The sequence below is a fragment of the Talpa occidentalis genome, unplaced genomic scaffold (genome assembly GCF_014898055.3).
Source record: "Talpa occidentalis isolate TD23 unplaced genomic scaffold, MPIMG_talOcc4v2.1 talOcc4.13, whole genome shotgun sequence".
Taxonomy (NCBI): domain Eukaryota; kingdom Metazoa; phylum Chordata; class Mammalia; order Eulipotyphla; family Talpidae; genus Talpa; species Talpa occidentalis.
In genome coordinates, this window is record NW_023601322.1 from 51,814,693 (window position 1) to 51,837,070 (window position 22,378).

The following is a 22,378-nucleotide window of genomic DNA, read 5'->3' on the forward strand; positions in this document are numbered from 1 at the left end:
TAACATGTGTTTTAGCTTAAAGGCAAATTGATAAATATGTAATGAGGAAAAAATATTCATATTAGAGTAGGGATGTTGTAATTTTTCTACATTCACAGTGTTTAAATATGTTCCTTAAACAAGTTTACAATGTAAGGTTGCCTCGGAAGGATGAGCTTATGTCCTTCCTCATTTTTAGTCCTTCATGAAAGTTGAGGATTTTGAGTTAGATCCAAGTTTACTGTCCTTAAAAATATCCAGGAGCATCCCTGAGCCATTGTTTATATTTCCATCCTCACCCCTGCAGTCTGGGCTGGCACAGGCAAAGGGAGGAGGGCAGCAGCTCAAGTTGTTCAGTGTACACAGCTGCCTCCTCTGCCTGGCCTGGACCCCTGGGCAGCCCCTGTAGCCTTATCCATTGTGGCAATCCCTATACCTTGCAGTGTGCTTGGGGGCTCAGTGCTGTCTCCCTGCCTGCTGGCCTGTTCCCCTGGTTCAGCATTAAAGGCCTGTAAAATGATACCAAGGGCTCCAAAATCTTTTCATGTTGGAGAATCGACAATGAACCTGGGATAGTTGCTTATGTCCCGGCCTGGGATTGTTGCACAACACAGATTTAATGTAGCTGTTACAGTGTTTTTATTAAGGTCTCTATATTTCAATTTCATCTGTCCAAGCTGATGTCCCTATTCCCTCTACAGACAGCTGAAGAATGTTCTTCCCATTCCATAGGGTTTAGCTTCCCATATGAAGAAAATCAGGTTAAGTAAATAAAAACTTTCCATCCTCCCCACATAACCAGGGGTGTATTTTTTTAAAGATTTATTTATGCACACGAGAGCTGGGGTACAGGCCAGAGGCGGGGCGGGGGTGGGGGATGAAAGGATTCCCCAGAGACAGAGTAGGAAACAGAACAGACAGATTAACTGAAGTACACTGCTGAAGAGAGAAGCGGGCAAGTCAGGAAAGATCTGCTGTGCCATGTGGGTTGCTTCCTGGCCGGCCGGGATCAAATTCATGCTACAGAGTTCTGCGGACAACTTCATAGGTTGCGTCTTAACCCCTTGTGCCACCAGGGAGGCCAGGGAGGTATTTTTGATGCCTCAAGAGTGGCGTGCCCACCTGACCCAAATTGCTACCATAGGCAGAAGTGAGTAGGGAGGTGAGGGATGCTTCTCCCAGCCCCCTTTATTTGGGAAGCTGGGTAGAGATGAGAAGAACTTTCAGGCATGAATAAGCAGCTGCTGAAAAGTCCAGGACTCCTGATGAGCACTTTGAGTTATTCCTGTCAGAAATGCTGTGCAGCAACTTGCTCCCTTTATATGTATTTTTGGGGTGTTATGCAGCAATCCCAAACCAGGCAGGTTTATTGCTGATTCAGGCAGATGAAGATAATTTTATTGGCTTCAGTGTTTCTTAATATGCCTTAATGCTGAGTCAGGGGACTGTCCCCAGGAGCACCTTAAGTGCTGCTACAAAGCAGCCTGCTGGGTGAACCCACAGGCTGGTTCCCACCTGTGCTGATGAACTGACAACTCAGAGCCCTGAGTGTCCTGAGGAGCTTCTGTCCACGTGCTAGACTGCCGTGGGGCTTCGGGGCTGTGCTCTGACACCTGCATTAGATGTCAGTCCTGCAGAGGGGTTCGCCTTTCTGCTTTCCCTGGAGACCCAGCTTTTCTCCCTCCTACTCCAGTAGGTATCTGCTTCCTGCTTTAAGCTTAAAAAAGGGAGAAAATTCTGTATTCCACTTTAGTCTCCTAAGAACTTACCTTTGTATATGTGGGTCATTTCAACTCATATTGACCTAAGTGTTCATTCTCACTGCTGTATCTATCTCATGCCCAATTTAAGTTTGGCACCCACTCCCTTTATATGTGTTTTGGGAGTATTATGCAGCCATCCCAGACCAGGCAGGTTCATTGTTGACTTGAGCAGACTAAGAGAATTTTGGGACCTTCAGTATCTCTCAGTATGCTTTTAATGCTGAGTCAGGGGACTGGTGTCAGAGGCAGACCAGCGGGCTGGGAGACAGGAAGGCAGTAACTGAACTCCTAGCCCCTGTGATCTCCCTGTTCTTTCCCTGCCTTCTCTCTGGCTTCTCTTCTCAATCTCTCCTCCCAGGCATTCATAATTAGCGGTGCATGGGCCCCATGCCCTCTGGCTTCTCACCCAGGCACCTGTAATCACAGGTGCACATACCCTGAGCTCAGGCTTCTTGGCCCCAGGTGTCCATGCATGTCTCATGCTCACACTCCCAAGCTCTTTTTGCACCGACATGATCCATGTGTGGACAATGAAAGCAAAGCCACAGGTGGTAATTTTTCACTTACCTTATAGAGGTTGGCAGAGGGAGGTGAAAAAGAGCCCAAGTAACCCATGATCCTTACAGGTGTAGACCATTTTCTTTAAAAATACACTATCACAAGTCATCTCAGGGAAGGAAAATCACGGAGCTATTGAAGACATTGAAAGGTGAACCCAGTGCAGAAAGCTCGCCACATGGTAGGCAGCTTAGCCTGCAGCCAGGAGGAATCAGTTGAAGTTCAGTGGAGAGGGAGGCGTCCACATCCACCTGTGGACAGTTGACCTTTTTTCCTGATAGTTTGTCCTTAAGAGAAGTCATTGTTCAGCTAGCCAAGTAGTTGCCAGTAGGAACCCTGTAGTGCCAGCATGGCACAAAGTAGGTTCTCCATGATCCTGGTAGACGGGTAAAGGAGAGTCCTGGAGCCTTCAGTGGCTTTTCAGGCTTTTACTGAGCTTTTTACACCATTTCTAGTGCAGCACCCAGGTACTCGGCCTGGGCCCCCAGCAAATCTTCACTCTTTCTGGGCTCTCAGGCATTCTCTTGGAGTCTCTGTTTGTTCTGCTCTCGTTCTGCTGTTGCTCTTTCTCGTTCTCCTTGTTCTGCTTGCGTCCCCGTGACACTGCCCTTATAAGCACAGTCTCAGCCCAGGTATGCCCATCTGTGCATGCCCACACCCTACTCCAGGTATCTGCCATCAGGCACACATGTAGGACCACAGGGATCCATCATTAATGCTAATGGCAGGAGGGCAGAAATGCCTCATAATTTTTCACTTACCTTACAAACCCCAAAGGGGAGAATGTGGCGAAACCCTCCTGAACTCCCCAAGGTACTTCCCTAGGTGAAGGACTAAGAGGTGAAGGTAAAGAAAATTGTAACAATAAATGACAGTATTATCAGGCAAGGCAGTGAAATACCTTCCCTACTTGTCCAGGAAGAGAACTGGCCTGGCCTGAAGAGGGAGGTATTTCTTTGGAGAATACACTCAGCTCCAGAAGAGCAGGCTGGGCACCTGCAGGTCTTAGGAGGGGCCTCTTCAAAGATCACCTTTTCAAGATGTCCTTATGGAGGCGGGGCCGGAGCTTCTTGCTAGCCCAGACCTTGTCACCCCAGAATCTGTACCTACTCACTGGTGCATTGAGGGTTTCACTATAACTGGGAGACAACAACAAATATTCTGTGGAGCCCCCAAAATCATACAAATATGAGAAGCCTCTCAAAATTGTTAGGCATTTCTCTCAGTTAAAAGCCCATCTGAGACAGTTCTGAGACATTTATTTGTGCAGAGTGTGACAGAAGCATCTTCCAGGCATCACAGGCTACAGTTGCATCAGAGCATTCATGAGGGAACAAATTGTTCCACATACAGCACAAGTGAACAGTTCTTCTACCACAAAACCAGAGCCCGGAGGAGAAGGAAGGAATGGAAGCCTTCACTGTAGGAATGGAAGCCTTCACAGAGGGGTGGGGAGACACTCAAAGCCAAGGAGTGGGCAAGCACCCTAACCTGACTCTCTGCGGCTATCTCTCCCGAGTGGGGCCCCAGACTCCTGAACCATGATCCCGGTGGAGAGGGCCTCTTCAGGGGAATCAGCTCCCATCAAGTGGCCACCCACTGACGGAGGCAGTCTTACCTTATCTGCGCTAAGGAGAAGTCAGACTGGGTACAGGCCTGGGAGATGTCAGCTTGGACCCGGTGAAGCAGCCTCCCAAGCCACAGCATTATTAGTGGGAGAGACACCACTGGAGTCCTGGGCACTGCTCCCCACTGGCATTCCTGATGTTCTTGAGTTTCTCTTCAGCTTGCTGTCCTCCAGACCAAAATTAAATTAGAATTTAGCTTTGATTTATCAGGTTTATCATGCTTATATTCTTCCACCTGGTCCACAGCTTGATGCTTTTCTAAAGCCCCAACCTTAAGGTGTCACTGTCTTTTCTAATTCCTGCTGAGTATGTGGACTAGTGGACAGATTGAAATATACAGACTCTGCCTCAGGAGAAACCATAATGTAATCTCTGTTGCATTTGCATTGTCTTTAATGGCCAGAAGCCATTTGCAGCACTTTGCCTTGAGTTCTTGATGTGTCTCTCAGGCTGAGCTACCACCCTCCACAGGTTCATTGCGGAAGAGGCTGCAGCAGCGGGGGCCAAGTGTGTGCTCACTCCCAGCCCCACCTGGATCGTCGACCCCATCGATGGAACCTGCAACTTTGTGCATAGGTGAGCATAAGCACTGGCCAGCCAACACTGGGGCCTAACGCATCCTGTTCTTGCAGTCTGTGTCTTTTCCAAAGCAGCTTTTTTGGGGTCAGGAGTATATAAGCAAACTGTGGTAGGTATATAGTCTCATTAAAAAGGGTGAGAAGTCTTCCCTTGTTTAATAATAAGGTATTTGTGAGAGACGCAGAGCCATGTCGGAGATCTTCACTTGCTTAAAAACCATGGGGTTGTTATGTTTAAAATGTGGACTAGAATTGAAAAGGAGCCCCTTCAGGATGCTCTGGAGAAACAAGCAGAGTTAAAAAACACACTTGTGCAGCCCTGAGGTGTAGACAGTGGCACTTAAGGGCAAAATTCTAGAGTCAACTTTGGAGCTGGGCGCAAACCTTCTGTCACAGACTAATGGGAATGATGTATTAGAATTTCACCAATGAAAGGAAGCCGCTAGATGCTTCCCCAAGCTAATCTGACTAGGCAAAAATAGCAGTGAGTTTTCATGAGGTCAGAGCGGCTGTTTGTGGGAGAGAAGTGAGCTGCAGAGTTCAGGGAGGTGATGGGGACATGGCCTCAGAACCTCAGATAAGTGGGGCAGGTGTTAGTTGTACCACTTGTCTGAGGACCCAAGGGCACCAGAAGTGATGTGGTTTCCACAGAGGGAAAAGTAACCCTGCACAGACTCCCCTGGACAGGGGGTTGGCACACTCCTGGCCCTCCCCCAGATCCCCATCTAGTGGGTTGGGGCAGCTGGAGTTCACTTTTAGAGCCTGCCACAGATGACTAGGAAGCACAGCCAGATTGTGGGGGAGGTCCTTGCTCTTGGTGCTTTCCTCTATACTTTCTCTCAAATGGTATCTATCTATGTAAGTATCTAAAAAAAATTCTAATATATCATGTTAGTCATCATCCTTTTCTAAAGATGGGTTATTTTGAGAATTCTGTGATGCATATACAGGTGGCCCTTTTGAGGCAGTGGAATAGTGCCATCTGGTGACAGCATTCATCAGACTAAAGCGCAACACCCCTGGGGAGATCAGTGCAATCACAGGTCTCCCCTAAGGTACATCTTGCTGAGTAAAGTATATGCTGCTGCTTTTCCATGTCATGGGGTCAGAGTGGGCTGAGCCTGTTTCATGGTGGAGGCCGCATCTCTCCTTGATGGAGAGTCCTGGTGGTCCCACGGCCACAGGGACTGTAGGGCCAGAGAGACAATCTGGAGAAGAGCGTTGTTTGGAAAACAATCTGTGGAGCAGCTCTTACAGACCCAGAGCACAACCTTAGTGATTCTTGTGGCCTGTAGATACTCGGAAGCCTGTGACCTTGCAGCCCAGGTAGGACCTGTGCATTCTGTGCTTAGCAGCACCAGGACTCAATCAAGAGAGCTCTTCCAAGAACTGAACTAAAGTGGATCCTGGCCTGCGGCATCCATGCCCTTGAGCACCCGTGACAGCAGGGCTGCCACTGCCCCTCGCCAGTGAGGCCGGATCTGGCATGACTGGCTTCATGTTTTTCCTGTAAGCTAGCAAGACCCAGCCTTTCCTTATTCCTACTTGTTTTTAAGCTCTGATGATTCTCACATAAAGGAGAGATTTTGAAGATGTAGTATAGCAGCAACAAAGTCACAAAATAAAACCACGGGCACAGTGACGTCACCATGTACCTCAGACCCCTGAGACCCAGCCTGCTGTGGTGGCTTGGAAGCTCACGTAGGAGACTGGTGAGGAAGGGCACGTTGTCCCTTAAGCCTGGCCTCCGGTGGGTCCACGGCACACACCTGCCATGTTGCCTCTGGGGACCCTGTCTCAACCCACCTGGGACAGGGAGGTCTCTGCTGTCCCTTTAGGTCTGTGGGAACCAGAAAACGGAGGATGAAAATCCCTCACAATTGGGTCTCACGTGATCATTTCTTATGTGACTTTGAGAATACTGCTTTCTTTCAGGGTTAACTGTCCTACAGCATGGTCCACTGAGCCTGTTTGTCTTGGAAGCAGTTAGTAAAATTGTGGGAAGTGGTTTTGAAAAAAAAAAAAAAACACAAACATGCTGTAGAAAGGCCCTTCTGTGCCTTGGGTGACACTGCTGCACAGCCACACAGAGGCTTCTAAGAGTCTGCATTTTGGTGGACTCCATTTATGTTTTAGAGTATAAGCCTTTCTGTTTTTCTTTGCAGATTTCCAACCGTGGCAGTAAGCATTGGGTTTGCTGTGAACCAAGAGGTACATGGTGGGTTCCCTGGGGCTCCAGCTGGGGTTTCTTTTAGTCATTTTCCTTTTTGGTTTCAACCTCAGCACTCCAGTTTTCCTCTCTTGACATCTGCCTCAATCATGAGTAGTAAATCCAAGCAAGTGTTTTTCAAATCTGACAAAGTAAACAAGTGCCAAACTGGCTGGGAATGGGTCAGGTTGGGGCTCCTGCTGCCACTGTTTCCCCTGTGTCTTCTGTGACACTGCATGGAAGGGAAGTTCTGAGCAAAGGGTCCAAGTTTGTGTCCATCTGACCCCTGGAGCGTGTGATCAAGTACACACAAAAGGAGCTCCTATTTTTAGAGGACAGTCTTAATCCCAATATTCAATTCATCTTTCTTCATCTTTCTTTAGCTATTAGTATGAGAGTGTGACCATTTCAGGGTTCCCATAGGCCCTCAGAACTAAGCAGTCACGTGGTATCTGCATAAAAGGCAAGAAGTGAGGCTTACACTTTATTAATCAACTCAGGCAATAACACTCAGAAAAGCCTCAGTTTCCTTTTTTGTTTTATTTAAGTAGGACTGAGTGCTCAGTGTTTTGCAAGAGCAGCTCTCCTTTAGAACACCTTTCATCTTAATCTTCAGTATTAGCATAGATTCCCTAGCACAGAAACTGAGAGATGTTTATGCCCACGAAAGCATACTTAGTTGAACATAAGCAGAAATTTTAATATTGAAATGTGGGTAAGGAGTTACTGTTTTCTTCATTAAATGTTGTGGTTGAGACTGAGCAGGAAGCTGATCAGTGAATTTAGGGGTGACACTCTCAACACCATGTTGAGTGGGACAGACACTAATTGAGGATGGGATAGACACCCTGCAGCCGGCAAGGTCCTGGCTGTGGTGGATCTGGTATGTGTGATATACTTGGGTGGCCTAGGCTTGTGGTGGAGCCCCTCATGAAGGGCATCACCCCACACTCCTCAGCCTTTCCTCCTGCCAGCGCAGGCCTCTAAGCTGCCTGCCCCAGGGGTACATGGACTCCATGCAGGTTCTGTGAGGTCAGCAAGTTCTATGGCTCCTCTGAGTGGACAGCCAGGGCAGTGGGAAGGGGCAGCACAGCAAGTACTGCTGGAAGGCTGTAGGTGTTCAGTAAGTGCTGACCACACCATCCTCCCCAGAAATAAACCCTTTTTTGGCAGTCTTGGGAACCATTCTAGTATGATCAATTCCATTTTATGGCCGAGACTTTAGCCCGGTGTTCATTTCTTGAAAGTAAAGAGAGATCCAGGCCACATGCCCTTGACTGGGCTCACCCCCAGACCAAGCATACTTGCTGCTGTTAACCATGAGCAGTGAAGTTTGTACAGGAAAGGCAACGCAAATATGTGGGTGTTGGCAGATGATTTTTCCTTGTTCACCACTTCTTTTGCTGTTCCTTACTAGGCTGTGTCATCACAGGCCTTTGTCACCTGGATGAGCCCCCTTTTGTGAACTGCATCTCCCTTCCTGGGACTGGCGTTGGGTTCTGTTATTCTGTTGGCTTTTCAGATGCATTCTTAATTCTTCACATCAGCGAAGTTGAGGTTTTCTTGTGTTTAAAGAGTCACAAATAGCCTTTTCTTTTTCCCAGGAAAAAAAGAGACCTTTCTACAGCATTCAACATTTTTATTAACTTTTATGTACTAATGCTTAATTTTGGTGTTAATTTTTAATATAGTTACATTGGTTTTAATTTATTTCTAAATATAATTATCTTTAAAAAGAAAGTCTGCTTTCTTGTCCAGGTCTAGTTTTGAATCTAGACACTGGTTCTTTTCAGTTCCTATTTGAAAGGTAATTTCTATCCCTTCATCATTTCATGAGTCCTAAATCCTAGAACACCTTCACCTCAATTACTGTGTTATTTTTGTGTCAAATAAGTGAACCACATTTGTTTTCTGTCCTGCCCTGACCCTGCAGCTTGAGTTTGGAGTCATTTACCACTGCACTGAGGAGCGGCTGTACACAGGCCGGCGGGGTCAGGGCGCCTTCTGCAATGGCCAGCGGCTCCGGGCCTCCAGGGAGACAGGTGGGGCCTCATGCATCTCATCATCGTATATTACAAATTGAGAAATGGGAATGGAAAATGCCAGAAATCAACATTCCAGGAGACTGGTGGAAATCTCCAGCTGGAGGTCTAGGTTCTTTTTGGGGACACTGTGTCCCTGATGAACTGGAAATCCAGCCAGTTCTGTATCTTAATGTTTTTGTGATTGTAGCCAGAAGCTTTAAATAGGCCAATTCTATTTTGCACTGACATCACATCTGGATCTTCAGTGTTCCAAGTCCTCTGACAGGTACGATCTGGTCTCTAGCAGGGTGGGGTAAGCAGTACAAGGGCCCAAGAGCTGAGTCGTGAATGTGCTGTGGCCCAGCCTTCAGGTAAACAGACGTCACCCTGCCAGGAGATGCTGCACAAGTGCACTCGCCCAGGTGCAGCCTCGTCCGTAGGTGTGGACCAACCGCAGTTGGCTTCAGTTTCTGTGAGAGCAGAGTTTGTCCTGTGACAGCCACACAATGAGTCACGTAAATAGCAGTGTTTTTGCACCAGAGATGTGAGTCCTCAAGCAGAACCTCACAGGGTGCTGTTACCCTCTCTCTATCTTGTTATCAGCATGCTGGGGTTTTCACTAGGGTACCTAGAGTTTTCACTGACTTTCCCTCACTCACTTTGATTAAACTAGTGATATTTTATCATTGTGGGATAGGTATTACAGGGAACTGAAAAATACAAGGCAGAAGTAAAGAAAGAACTCCAGACTAAAGGCAGCTGGATTAGGAGAGGAATAGAAAAACCTCCCAGATGTTAGGTCTGAAAAGATAGAAAGCATAGTGCCTGCCCGCTTCTCACCTGCACATTTCTATGGCTAGACATCTTGAGGTGCCCTCCCCATCAGTTATGGTTTCAAGATGAGGTGTCAGCACCTCCCTTCAGAGTGCCTATGCCTTTTTTACTACATCTTCTCTACCATTTCCAGCCTCTCTCTAATTAAAATTCCTTTCCTAGCTCCCTTCATTGTCTGTTATTTCTGCTTTTTTTCTTCCTCCCTGTGTGACACCTATGTGTCTGATGGCCTCAGGGGCAATGAGAGAAATTAGGCATGGCCCTGTGCTCCAACTGTCACCTAAGACTCCATGGGTGCAGTACTATCCAGGGTAGGGGCAGCAGGGAGCCCCCTACTTGGAAGACTTTCATTCCTGCATCTGGTAGCACTAGGCCCAGGAACTAGGCCTAACACTAAGTCCATTAGGGAGGTGATCTGTCACCCTGGGAAGGGTGGGACAGGGCAGGACCACAAGGAGACATAAGAATATTCCAGGTAAAGACTAGAGAGGATGTCACAGAGGCACCAGACAACAGTGCGACCCACTAACCAGCTACTGTTCTGAGTCCTGCAGAGATTCCAGAAGGTTTTTAGCCCTGCCCTGTTTTTTGTCTCCCAGAAATGTTTTATTTGGCTGTGTAAATGTATTATTAATTATAACTACACATGCCAAGTAGTAACCACTCAAGCTGAATTGTGTAACTCAGTAGTGAAGAAGTATGTTATTAAAAATGCTTAGATGAACTTTGCCCTATATTCTTTTCATTATCATACTCAGCTCCACTCTCCCCGGTAGCTGTCTGCATAACTGAGTCATGTATTTCATCCTCAGTGGGGCTCCCAGACCCTTTGTCCAGATTGGGCCTGTTCTGTCCACAGCCAGGGGATTCAGGTCATCCCTGGATCTGGCTTCTCACAGCCCTCCCCTCCTTCGCTGAATACTGCTCAGTCTTAAGCCCCTCTGCAACAGGACTGTGGCTTATACTGCTTTCAAAATTGTTGATGTCCCAAATGTGGTATTCCTAGTATAGCATTTCTCAAACTTTTTTGATCTTAAGAACAGCCTATTTATATTCCTCCCCAAAATTGCTTAAATCCCCCAAGAGCTATTTTTTGTTTATGTAAGTTATAGATATTGATGTTTATGTATTAGAAATTTAAATGAAATATTTTTAAATACCTATTTATTTTTTTAAATAAAAAACTGATTACATGATAACCTGAATTAGATTTTTATGGAAAAATTATATATTTAAACTAAAAAGTTTTTACTGAGAAGAGTGATAGTACAAATCTCTTTAATATCTGGCCTAATAGAAAGAAGACAATAAGATTCTCTTGTTTCTATATTTAATCTTTCATATATTGTTTAATTGTGTATTCTGACCATACACATAAAAGTAGTTGGAAAAGGGACAATGATGAAAGTTTACTTTTCAGATAATTGAGGATGATTTGTTTGAGACTATACCAAAACTCAAGAAGTGGTGATTTCTTAAAGGTTGGTAGCAATTTAAAACCTAATGAGGTATCAATGAATTTTTTTGTATGGTTGGTTACCTTAAAATTCACTGGACTGTCTCTACATTGAATGGACCTGTGGCTCATGGATGATTTTGTAACATCATACATTGGTCACTTGAAATCATGAGTTCACTATTTCCAGTTCTTCCAAATGTTAATATATTTTATTTTAAAGTACTGAAAAAAAAGTCGTACTTGTTTCTTTTCATGAGAAATCTTTTAGTGATGGGAATGTACCGCCCTTACACTGGTGGCCATCATTCTCCCCAAATTCTAATTTCCACTTTGTAAGCTTGACTTTTAACTTTGGTAACCCTGGCAATTGAAGTGCTGGGCCTACTTTTTGCATTTTCAAGAAAATATCTTTCAGATACCCGAGTCTGAGTAACTATAGTTTATGTAAGTATAATTCAATGTATAATTCCCATCTCATCCAGAATACTTAGGTTAAAAGATTAAATATTGTTAATAATTTTTACATTTTCCCCCAGTGTGTGAGTGTGGTTGCTTCTGAGCCTAGGAGCCCTGCCTTGCTTTGTCCACTCATTGTGCAAATGGTAAGAGTGAAAAGGGCAAATTGGGGCTCCCTGGTGGCTCAAGGGGTTAAAACGCAACCTGTGAAGCTGTCTGCAGCCTCTGCAGCACAAGGTGATCTCTAGTTAGCCAGGGAGCTGCCCACATGGCACAGCAGACTTCTCCTGATGCGCCCGCTGCTCCCCTCAGCAGTGTATTTCAGTCAGTCTGCCTGTTCTGTTCCCCACTCTTGTCTCTGGTGACTCCTCTCACCGCCCCCCCCCCCACACCTCTGGCCTGTACTCCAGCTCTTGTGTACATTAAATAAATCTTTAAAAAAAAAGAAAAAAGAAAAGGGCAAATTGTGGCTTAGTATTATGAAAATTGTGTTAGCTTCACAGATTCTTGGAGGAGGCTCAGGAGAACTTCTTTGAGAATTTCTACTGAAGTCGATTTCTCAAGTCGGACTTACAAAAACAGTATGCCCTGAGTTCTTACAAATTCACAATAGTGAGTCACTTGCCTTTAGACTTTACTGGAAATTAAAACCCTGTGGCTCACATTTTCTTGTGTAAAATACCTTAAATTGTCTCTGTCATCTTCTAAGATACCAATTTTGTTGATGTCTGAAGACAGTTTGACTTTCTTTCCCTTATAGGGGACTGTAGTATCTTGCTGGAATGCCCAAATGATTTCTCTTTCTTTAGAATGCTGTCATTTTATTTATTTTTTTTTTTTGGTTTTAAGTTTCTTACAGTTTTTATTTTTTTTATTTTTTTTTAATATTAAATTTTATTTTTATATTCCCCCATACAATTGCAAACGCCCCATTCTGACCCCAATCCTTCCCCTCCCGCCCCCCCCCCCCCAAAAAGTGTCTCTGGTTCATAGTTTTTTGTTGATTTTGATTTTCACTTTCTTATATTCATTTTCCTGGTCCCTTATTTAAGTTTTCTAGATTCCTGCTATGAGTGAGACCATCCGGTATTTTTCTTTTTCTTTTTGGCTTATTTCGCTGAGCATGATCCCTTCCAGCGCCATCCATGTTGCTGCAAATTGCATGTGTTTATCTTTTTTGAATGCTGAGTAATATTCCATGGTATATATGTACCACATCTTCTTGATCCAGTCATCTATTTTTGGGCATTTGGGTTGTTTCCAAAGCTTAGCTATTGTAAACAGTGCTGCTATAAACATAGGGGTGCAGGTGCTCTTTGGAATTGATGTTTCTGTGTCCTTTGGGTAAATACCTAGGAGTGGAATTGCTGGGTCATATGGAAGCTCTATGTTTAGTAGGTCCAGAAATCTCCACACAGCTTTCCACAGTGGTTGGACCAGTTTGCACTCCCACCAACAGTGCAGGAGAGTTCCTTTTTCTCCACATCCTCGCCAACATTTGTTGTTGCTAGTTTTTTTAATATGTGCCATTCTCACTGGTGTGAGATGGTATCTCATGGTAGTTTTGATTTGCATTTCCCTGATTACAAGTGATGTTGAACATTTTTTCATATGTCTGTTGGCCATTTGCATTTCCTCTTCAGAGAAGTTTCTTTTTAGCTCTTCTGCCCATTTTTTTTTTTTTTTTAATTTTTTTTTTTTTTTTTATATAGGCATGTTTATTTATTTATCTGTTTGTTTGTTTGTTTTTGTTTATACATGCACTGGGTACAGTCAGAAGCGCGGGAGGGTGAGAGAATTCACCAGAGCCAGAGCGGGGAGCAGAGCAGGCAGAAGGACCGAAGTACACTGCTGAGGGGAGCAGCGGGCGGCAGGAGAGGTCTGCGCGCCATGCGGGACCCTCCTCCGGTGGCCGGGGAGCAGCCGGGGATCGAACCGGCGCCGCAGAGGCCGCGGGCAGGTTCGCAACCCAGCGCTCAACCGCTGCGCCACCGGGGAGGCCCTCTTCTGCCCATTTTTTGACTGGATTATTTTCTTTGTTGTTGTTGAGTCTCATCAGCTCTTTGCAGATTTTTGTGATCAGTCCTTTATCATTAGTGTTGGGTGCAAAAATGTTCTCCCAGTTGGTGGGGTTTCTCTTTGTTTTTGTTATTGTCTCTTTTGCTGTGCAGAAGCTCTTTAATTTGATGTAGTCCCAGCTGTTTATCTTTGTCTTCACTATCACTGCTTTGGGTGATGTGTCTGTAAAGATGTCTTTGATATGCAAATCACGTAGTGTTTCACCTATATTTCCTTCTATGTATTTTATGGTTTCAGGTCTTATGTCTAGTTCTTTAATCCATTTTGAGTTGATTTTTGTGTATGGTGTGAGGTAGTGGTCAAGCTTCATTCTTTTGCATGTAGCGACCCAGTTTTCCCAGCACCATTTATTGAACAAACTTTCTTTGCTCCAATGCATAGTCTTTGCTCCTTTGTCAAAGATTAGTTGACCATAAATCTGTGGGTTTATTTCTGGATTTTCTATTCGATTCCATTGGTCTGTATGTCTGTTCTTGTTCCAATACCGTGCAGTTTTGATGATTATGGCTTTGTAGTATAGTTTGAAGTCTGGGAGTGTGATGCCTCCATTTCCTTCTTTTTTTTTCAGTAGAGCTTTGGCTATTCGGGGTTTTTGGTGATTCCATATGAATTTCATCAATAATTGTTCTATTTCTTTGAAGAATGCCATTGAGATTTTGATTGGAATAGCATTGAATCTGTATATTGCTTTTGGTAGGATGGCCATTTTAATAATGTTTATTCTTCCAATCCATGAGCAGGGGATGTCTTTCCATTTCTTTGTGTCTTCTTCTATTTCTTTTAACAGTGTTTTATAGTTTTCTTTGTATAGGTCCTTTACCTCTTTTGTTAGATTTATTCCCAAATATTTGATTTTTTTTGTTTCGATAATAAAAGGGGTGGTTTTTTTGATTTCTTCTTCTTCAGATTTACTGTTTGTGTATAGGAAGGCTACTGACTTTTGCATGTTGATTTTGTATCCTGCCACTTTACTGAACTGATTGATGAGTTGAATTAGTTTTTCTGTGGAGATTTTGGGGTTCTCTATGTATATTATCATATCATCTGCAAATAGTGATAGTTTGACTTCTTCTTTTCCTATTTGGATTCCTTGGATGTCTTTCTCTTGTCTTATTGCTCTGGCTAGGACTTCCAGTATTATATTGAAAAGCAGTGGTGAGAGTGGACATCCTTGTCTTGTTCCAGATCTTAATGGAATTGCTTTCAGCTTTTCACCATTGAGAATGATACTGGCTGTTGGCTTGTCATAGATGGCCTTTATGATGTTGAGGTATGTTCCTTGTATCCCAAGAATTTCAAGGGCTTTTATCATGAATGGGTGTTGCACTTTGTCGAAAGCTTTCTCAGCATCTATTGATATTATCATATGGTTTTTATATTTCTTTTTGTTGATGTGTTGGATAACGTTGATTGATTTTCGGATGTTAAACCATCCTTGTGCCCCTGGAATGAATCCAACTTGGTCGTGGTGAATTATCTTATGGATACATTGTTGGATTCTGATAGCTAAAATTTTATTGAGGATTTTTGCATCAGTGTTCATTAGGGAGATTGGCCTGTAGTTTTCCTTTTTTGTGTTGTCCTTATTCGGTTTTGGTATTAGTGTAATATTGGCTTCATAGAACGTGTTTGGTATTGTCCCTTCCTTCTCAATTTTTTGGAAGAGTTTGTGAAGGATAGGCACTAATTCGTCTCTGAATGTTTGGTAGAATTCATTTGTAAATCCATCAGGTCCTGGGCTTTTGTTTTTGGGGAGGTTTTTAATTACCATTTCAATTTCGCTGCTTGTAATTGGTCTGTTTAGGTGTTCTATTTCTTCTTTATCTAGCTTTGGGTGATTGTAGAGTTGTAGGAATTTGTCCATCTCCTCTAGATTGTTGAACTTGTTTCCATATAACTGTTCATAGTAGTTACTGATTATTCTTTTGATTTCTGCTGTGTCCGTTGTGATTTCTCCTCTTTCATTGATGATCCTGTGTATTTGTGCTTTCTCCCTTTTTTCCTTTGTGAGCCTGGCTAGGGGTTTGTCTATTTTATTGATTTTTTCAAAGAACCAGCTCTTGGTTTCATTGATCTTTTGGATTGTTTTTTTAGTTTCAATTTCATTTATTTCTGCTTTGGTTTTTATTATTTCTTTTCTTCTACTGGTTTTGGGGTTTTTTTGTTGTTCTTTTTCTAGATCTTTGAGCTTCGAGATTAGGTTGTTTCTTTGAGTTCTTTCTTGTTTTTTGATGTGAGCTTCTATTGCTATATATTTTCCTCTTATTACTGCTTTTGCTGCATCCCATACATTTAGGATATTGGTGTCCTCCTTGTCATTCAATTCAAAGAATTTTTTAATTTCTTCTTTGATCTCCTCGTTAGTCCAGTGGTCTTCCAGTAGTGTGGCTTTTAATCTCCATGAGGTAGGATAGTTCCTTGCCTTCTTTTTATGATTTATTTCTAGTTTGATGCCTTCGTGGTCAGAAAAGATGGTTGGTATGATTTCAATCTTGGTGTATCTGTTGATGTTTGTCTTGTGCCCCAGTATGTGATCGATCCTGGAGAATGATCCATGTGCGCTTGAGAAAAATGTGTACTCCGTTTTTTGGGGGTTTAGTGTTCTATAGATGTCTGTTAAGCCCAAATGCTCTAGGTCCTTATTTAGAGCTTTAGTTTCTTTACTTATTTTTTGTCTTGTTGATCTATCCATTGTTGATAGTGGTGTGTTGAAGTCTCCCACTACGTATGTGTTTTCTCTGATGTCTGTTTTCAGAGAGGACAACAGTTGTCTGATATATTTTGGTGCTCTTTCGTTTGGTGAGTATATGTTAATGAGTGTTATTTCTTCTTGAAATATTGTCCCCTTAATCATAATGTAGTGACCATTGCGGTCTCTTTTTATTTTTTTGAGTTTGAAGTCTGTTTTATCTGATATAAGTATAGCTGTTCCTGCTTTCTTTTTTGGCCCATTTGCTTGTAGGACTGTTTTCCATCCTTTGACTTTGAGCCTATTTTTATCTTTTGTAGCTAAATGTGTTTCCTGGAGACAGCAAAAGGTTGGGTTTTGTTTCTTAATCCAGGCTGCAACTCTGTGTCTTTTTATTGAAGAGTTTAGTCCATTTACATTTAGAGTTAATATTGATATGTTAGCATCTGTATTTGCCATTATGTTTGTCTTTCCTTTGATTTTATTTATTCTTTTAATAACTTTTTTTTTTTTGGTCTTCTTTCGTTGTTATTCGTCCCTCTGAGGTTCTGGCTTTAGGATTCCTTGTAGTATTTTTTGGAGTGGGGGTTTATTCGTAATGAAATTCCGGAGTTTCTCTTTGTCTGGGAAGGTCCATATTCTTTCTTCATGGAGGAAAGAGAGCTTTGCGGGATAGAGTATTCTTGGTTGGCATCTGTTTTCTTGGAGTCTGTTGACTATGTCCCTCCACTCTCTCCTTGCCCGTAGTGTTTCTTCAGAGAAGTCTGATGTCAGCCTGATTGGTTTTCCTTTGAATGTTATCTGTTTCTTCCCTCTTGTCAGCTTCATTATTTTTTCCTTGTCCTGGATTCTTGGGAGCTTTACTATTATGTGTCTTGCTGTGTTTTTCCTTTCGTCGTGGAAGTTTGGTGTTCTTCTTGCTTCTTGTATATCAATTTTCAGCTCCTTCTTCGCATTTGGGAAGTTCTCTTCAATTATCTCATGGAATATTTTCTCTGTTCCTACATCTCTCTCCTCTCCTTCTGGAATTCCTATAACTCTTATATTTCCTTTCCTCATGGAGTCAGATAGTTCCCGAAGTCTTTCTTCATTCTTTTTCCTTCGTACTTCTCTTTCCTTTTCTGTTTTGGTTCTTTTTATTTCTGTGTCTTCAAGATTACTTATTCGTTCTTCCAGTTCATCTATTCTGCTTTCCTTGCTTTTCCCGGAGTTCTTTAGTTCCTCCATTAATTCTTTGATCTCCTGCATTTCTTTTACTTCCCTCTTTAGGGACTCAATTTCATTCTTCTGACCATTGTTTTCCCTCTTTAGGGACTCAATTTCCTTCTTCTGATCTATCACTTTTTTAATCATGGCAATTTTAAATTCTCTTTCTGGAAGGCTCAGAAGTTCTTCCAAGTTGCTGTCGTTGCAATCTGGGGAGTGGTTTTCTTTTTGTGGTGTGCTTCTTTCCTGAGGAGTTGTTAGGTTGCGTGTGGTTCTTCTACTCCCTACTGTCTGTTTTCTAATTTGTCGTATGCGTTGGGACACTGTGTTGCTCGGACTGACTGACATCTTGGGTGAACTTCTCCGCTCCCCTCTGGCTCTTCCAGGAGCCATCTCTGTCTTCTGGGGGAGCTTTCTGCTGGTTTTAGGCAGTTTTTACTGAAGAAATGTCCCTGTTCTCAAATAGCGAAGCGGGATGCAGTCCCTGCGCCTCCGGTTTCAGGCACACTCTTCTCCGCACCCGGTCTGCCCCGGACGTGGGTGCCTGCTCCCTCTGTGGGCTCAGACTGCTGGTCGGAAGGGGCCTGGCGTGGAATAACTTCCCGGCTGGCCACTGGGTCCTCCAGGAGACTTCTGCCCTTTTCAAGCAGTCTTAAGAAATTTCCTGTTCTATGGGGTGTTAGTGACTTTTTTTTCCTGGTCGCTAGGTGGCGCCAGAGATCTCTCCTATTGTCCTTGGGGGGCTGTTTTTCGCCTCCCCCCACCCCGTGGGACAGGGAACAGAGCGGGAATGGTAGGGTACACCTCAACAGCTTTGGGGTGCTGTGCCTGCCTTGTGCCCCACCGTCGTGGAGAACCCACGCCCCGAATTTTCGTGCCCCGGGTCTCAGTTCAAAGCCCTCAGTTCCAGGATGCGGGCTGTAGCCCAGTTCAGTGGCGCGGGAATGGCGCCTTTTGCACCCCGCTCCCGTGCCTGGGCGCCTGGTTCCTGCTCACTCAGGGAGGGACCTTCACCTCAGTGAGGACCTCCACGCGTCTCCCTGCAAGCCTAGGTCGTCTCCCCGCAAGCCTAGGTCGCAGGCGCGGGGACCTGGGCAGCCGCGATCCAGGTCTGCACTTGCTTTTCAAGCGCGCCGAGCGCGCCGCGTTTCCGTGCCAGCTTACGGCAGCCCGGGCTGTGTGTGCGTCTCCCGGGGTCTTTGTTCTTCTCTAATCTAGAATGCTGTCATTTTAATAGTCTATCTCAGTGTTATTGCTTCTGAGCCAGTTTTCCTAGGTAAATGGTATATCCTTTCAATATATAATTTCAACTTTTTTTTTAATTTCAGAAGTTTTCTTGAATTAAACTTTTTAGTATTTATTCCTTTCCAAATGCTGTTGTTTCACTCTTTGTCTTCAAAGTCTCCTATCATGTGTATTTTGGGTCTTCTCTGCTTACCTTGCTGACCTTAACCTGCCTATATGTTAGTTTTTCTTAAATCCTTTTTACCTTTTCCACCAGTTTTTTTCATTAAAAAATTCCTGTCACCCTTCATTTCTTGTAAGGTATAAATCTGTTGTGTTTATTTATTCTGTATTCCTTTACATCAGTCTTCTTTCCTGAAGTGTTTTCTAATTCTTTCCTAATTTCTGTCATCTCTGCATCTGAGTTATGCTGTCCTTTATTTGTTATTTCTTTCACATAAAGCTACTCTGGTTTGTTGATAAATTTCTCTAATATTCTTTGACTGTAAAAATATTATTCTGCTCCTGATTCTTCTTTTTCTTATGATAATTATGCATTGGATTAAACCATGGCTCTTTTTAATTCCTAATTTTTACTTGAAGTCTGCATTCTGCACTTTGGAGGCAGGGTGTCTGACCCATTGGGGGAATGAATATTCAGGACAGTTTTGTAGTTTCATCTCTAGTGCTCCCTCTTCTGTTGTTTTTGTGAAGTGTTCAAAAAGTTGACCCTAAGATTTTTTTTTTTTTTTTGGGGGGACTTGTTCCCCTCTTTCACTGTTGCCCAATCTTCTCTTCACTGTGTCCCTGTTATTCCTGTCTGTTCTGCATTTGGAATTCACTCCTGTAAATTCCCACCATAAGAAGTTCTGGTCAGTCAGTCATACGCTGGTCGGGTTACCACATACCTCGTGCCCATGTGAATGTGCATGTGCTCCCAGTCCTGGTCCAAGCTGACCTCCTGTGCATGTTGGCTGGTGACTTGGAGGTTCTGTTTTCAGATCCTCTGGATACCCCATGCCCCATGCCTTCTCCCAGTGCTGCGTGGTCTTGTGGCCCATTGAAATTTTTGCCACACCCAATTGTGTTTAGGGTTTGGAGAAACAGGGATGTGGGCTATTTTGTACATGTCATCTACAATTTATGTTTTGTTTTTGTGTCTTGCTCCTAGTTTCTCTGTCTGTTTTTTATCAGAGGGGATTTGGAGAGGTTAAAAACAAATCAGCTGTTCTATTGTTTTCCAATTCAGTATTTCACAGAATTCTCAACATTGCTTTTCCCCCTAGATTTTTTTTAAATAATTTATTGATGTGAAAGTCAAATAACGTAAGTTAGCCATTTATTTATTAGGTTTTTTTTATTTATGAGGATTTCAAACTGTTAGAAATCACAGGTCAGGTTTTTTTCACCCTAAAATCTGTTCATTGAAAGAGTATGTGGTATACTTTGTTTTATTATCTTTGCTTTGTTGGGCTTTGTAGAGACTGTTTTTCACAAGGCCCTCCACCAGCAAAAATATTACAACTTGCTGAAGACTCAGCTGATGGTTAGCATTTTTAGCAATAACGTATTTTTAATTAAGGTATGTGTGTTGTTTTTCTAGTAGTTTAGTGCTGTTGTACACTTAATAAACTATGTTATATTGTAAACACAACTTTTATATGATCTGGGAAAGCAAGAAATTTATGTGGCTTAATTTATTGCATTATTAGCTTTATTGCAGTGGCCTGGAATTTAACCTGCAATATCCTGATGTGTGCATGTAATGTATACAGAGATGCCCTACTTCAAAATGTATCAGAATTTTTTTATTTTGGTGAAAAGAATTATATAACATAAAATTTACCATTTCAGCCATGTTTAAGTGTACAAATCAGTGACATTAATTATTAACTACATTCACGGTGTTGTGAATCCATCACCACCATCTGTTTTCCAAGGTTTTATCACTCCAAACAGAAACTACTTATTAAACAATAACTGCTCTCTCCACACATAACCATGAAGTCACAAGATATTTTCATTAAAAGAAACAGAATTTTATTAAGAACTGTAAGCTATAATAAAAGGTAATAAAATGAAAAATCATAAGACATTAATAGAGGACATTTTATAGTTTTGACCTTTTTTATCTGAGAGAAACCGGAAAAAAGTAGGAATTTTGCCTGTAGATGGCAGTGCTGAAACATCATTTTTACTCTTTCTTTTGGGGAAAACTGCATTAGGGACAATGAGAAAGAGTGGATACTTTTCAGCTAAAAGAAGGTCCAGGATACAAATGTAAAAACTATGGCAAGAAATCCTCTTTCAAATAATTACCAGAAGAGCTTAAGTCTGAGCCTCAGCACTTAAGGTCTGCATGACCTTGATAGGTCTCTAAACTCAACTGAGTTTGGTTTCTCAATCTGGGGAACAAGGACAGTGGTTGTGAATGTAATAGAGGAAAGTCTGACAGAGGAATACAGGGAAAGCACTTCGCTTGTCTGGAGACACTAAGGGATTGGTAAATGTGAGTAGTTGTGATACCTACCCTTACTCTCACTTTGTGAAACAGCCCTATAGCACATGGTTTGAAATCCATGCTCTTCCTGAACAAGTGCTGCACTTAGGGCTATCTGCCCTCCAGGCGGGCACTACAGGGACTTTGCCCTGCACTCATCCTGCAGTCAGCCCCACCTCCAACAGAACCTACTGGACTCAGCACAAGCCTGAGAGTGAGTACATCTTGTGAACCTGATTAAAAACAGGCGTCTACCTCCTTATAGAAATTGATGTACTCACTTTCCACTCACCGGGGAAGAAGACTTATTTGTTGTCCTTAATATCTTCCCAGGGTGACTGGGAGCCTGGATCCAAAAAATGCTCTGTATGTAAGGTTTATTCTCTTCCATCTTAGTTGTCAGAGAAAATCACTTTTGCAATATCTATCCTGGAGTAAGGGATTCCTGTTAGCACTTGGAAATAGTACAGGACAACACACTAGTAGGCTGTGTGTGTGTGTGTGTGTGTAAAATACAGCTATTTTGGAGGGCAATTTGGGAAAAAATTTCAAAGTCTATGTGCACTGATTCAGAAACCCCTCTTTGATTAGTCTACCCTGAAAATAGTATCAACATTATACTATTTTAATATCAACATGATACTATACTATTTACAAACCTACATAGAAAAAAAATAATGTTTATTATAACAAGAATTGGAAATGTTTGCCTATGGGGAGTGAGTAAGCCGACTGAAGTGCAGTGGAATTGCGTGCAGCCATTACAGATGCAGAGTAGTGGCGTACAGCATGTATTGTTACAGCAAAAAAGCAAGTAAAAAAAATTAACATACAGAATAATTCAAATACAATATTTGTTGTGCACATGGGTGTTAGATAAGGAAATTAGAAGTAGGGTGGGGCTAGGCAAGATGCCCTGCTACTTCACTTCCCTTTTCCGCCTTGGCCTTCTCTGGGACAGCTCATCCTTCTTCCTCGTTTTCCCTGAGTAAAGCTGCATGTACAACATTCAATTTGTTTTTTAAATTTTAATGTAATAGCACTCCCCATATCATAATGTTATCGGTCAAAAGAACATTTTTAGTAAAATATTTATGATTTTTAAAATATCTCTAATTCTCAATTTATTCCTACCCCCAAATAGTGTTGTACAACAACAGTAACTAGCCAACAAAACTCTGATTAAGCCCAA

The 22,378-nt window shown here is 42.8% G+C and overlaps 1 protein-coding gene across 2 annotated transcripts in view; it reads left to right on the plus strand.

Moving 5' to 3' along the window:
* IMPA2 (inositol monophosphatase 2) overlaps positions 1-22,378 on the plus strand; it is a 46,533-nt gene that overhangs the window by 17,067 nt on the left and 7,088 nt on the right. For both annotated transcript variants that reach the window (XR_008551396.1, XM_037508859.2), the window contains exons 3-5: positions 4,400-4,504; positions 6,672-6,717; positions 8,649-8,757. Coding sequence is in view for 1 of the 2 variants with exons in the window: in XM_037508859.2 (XP_037364756.1) it covers positions 4,400-4,504; positions 6,672-6,717; positions 8,649-8,757 (260 nt within the window). In the remaining variant the exon portion in view is untranslated. The remainder of the gene's footprint in view (positions 1-4,399; positions 4,505-6,671; positions 6,718-8,648; positions 8,758-22,378) is intronic.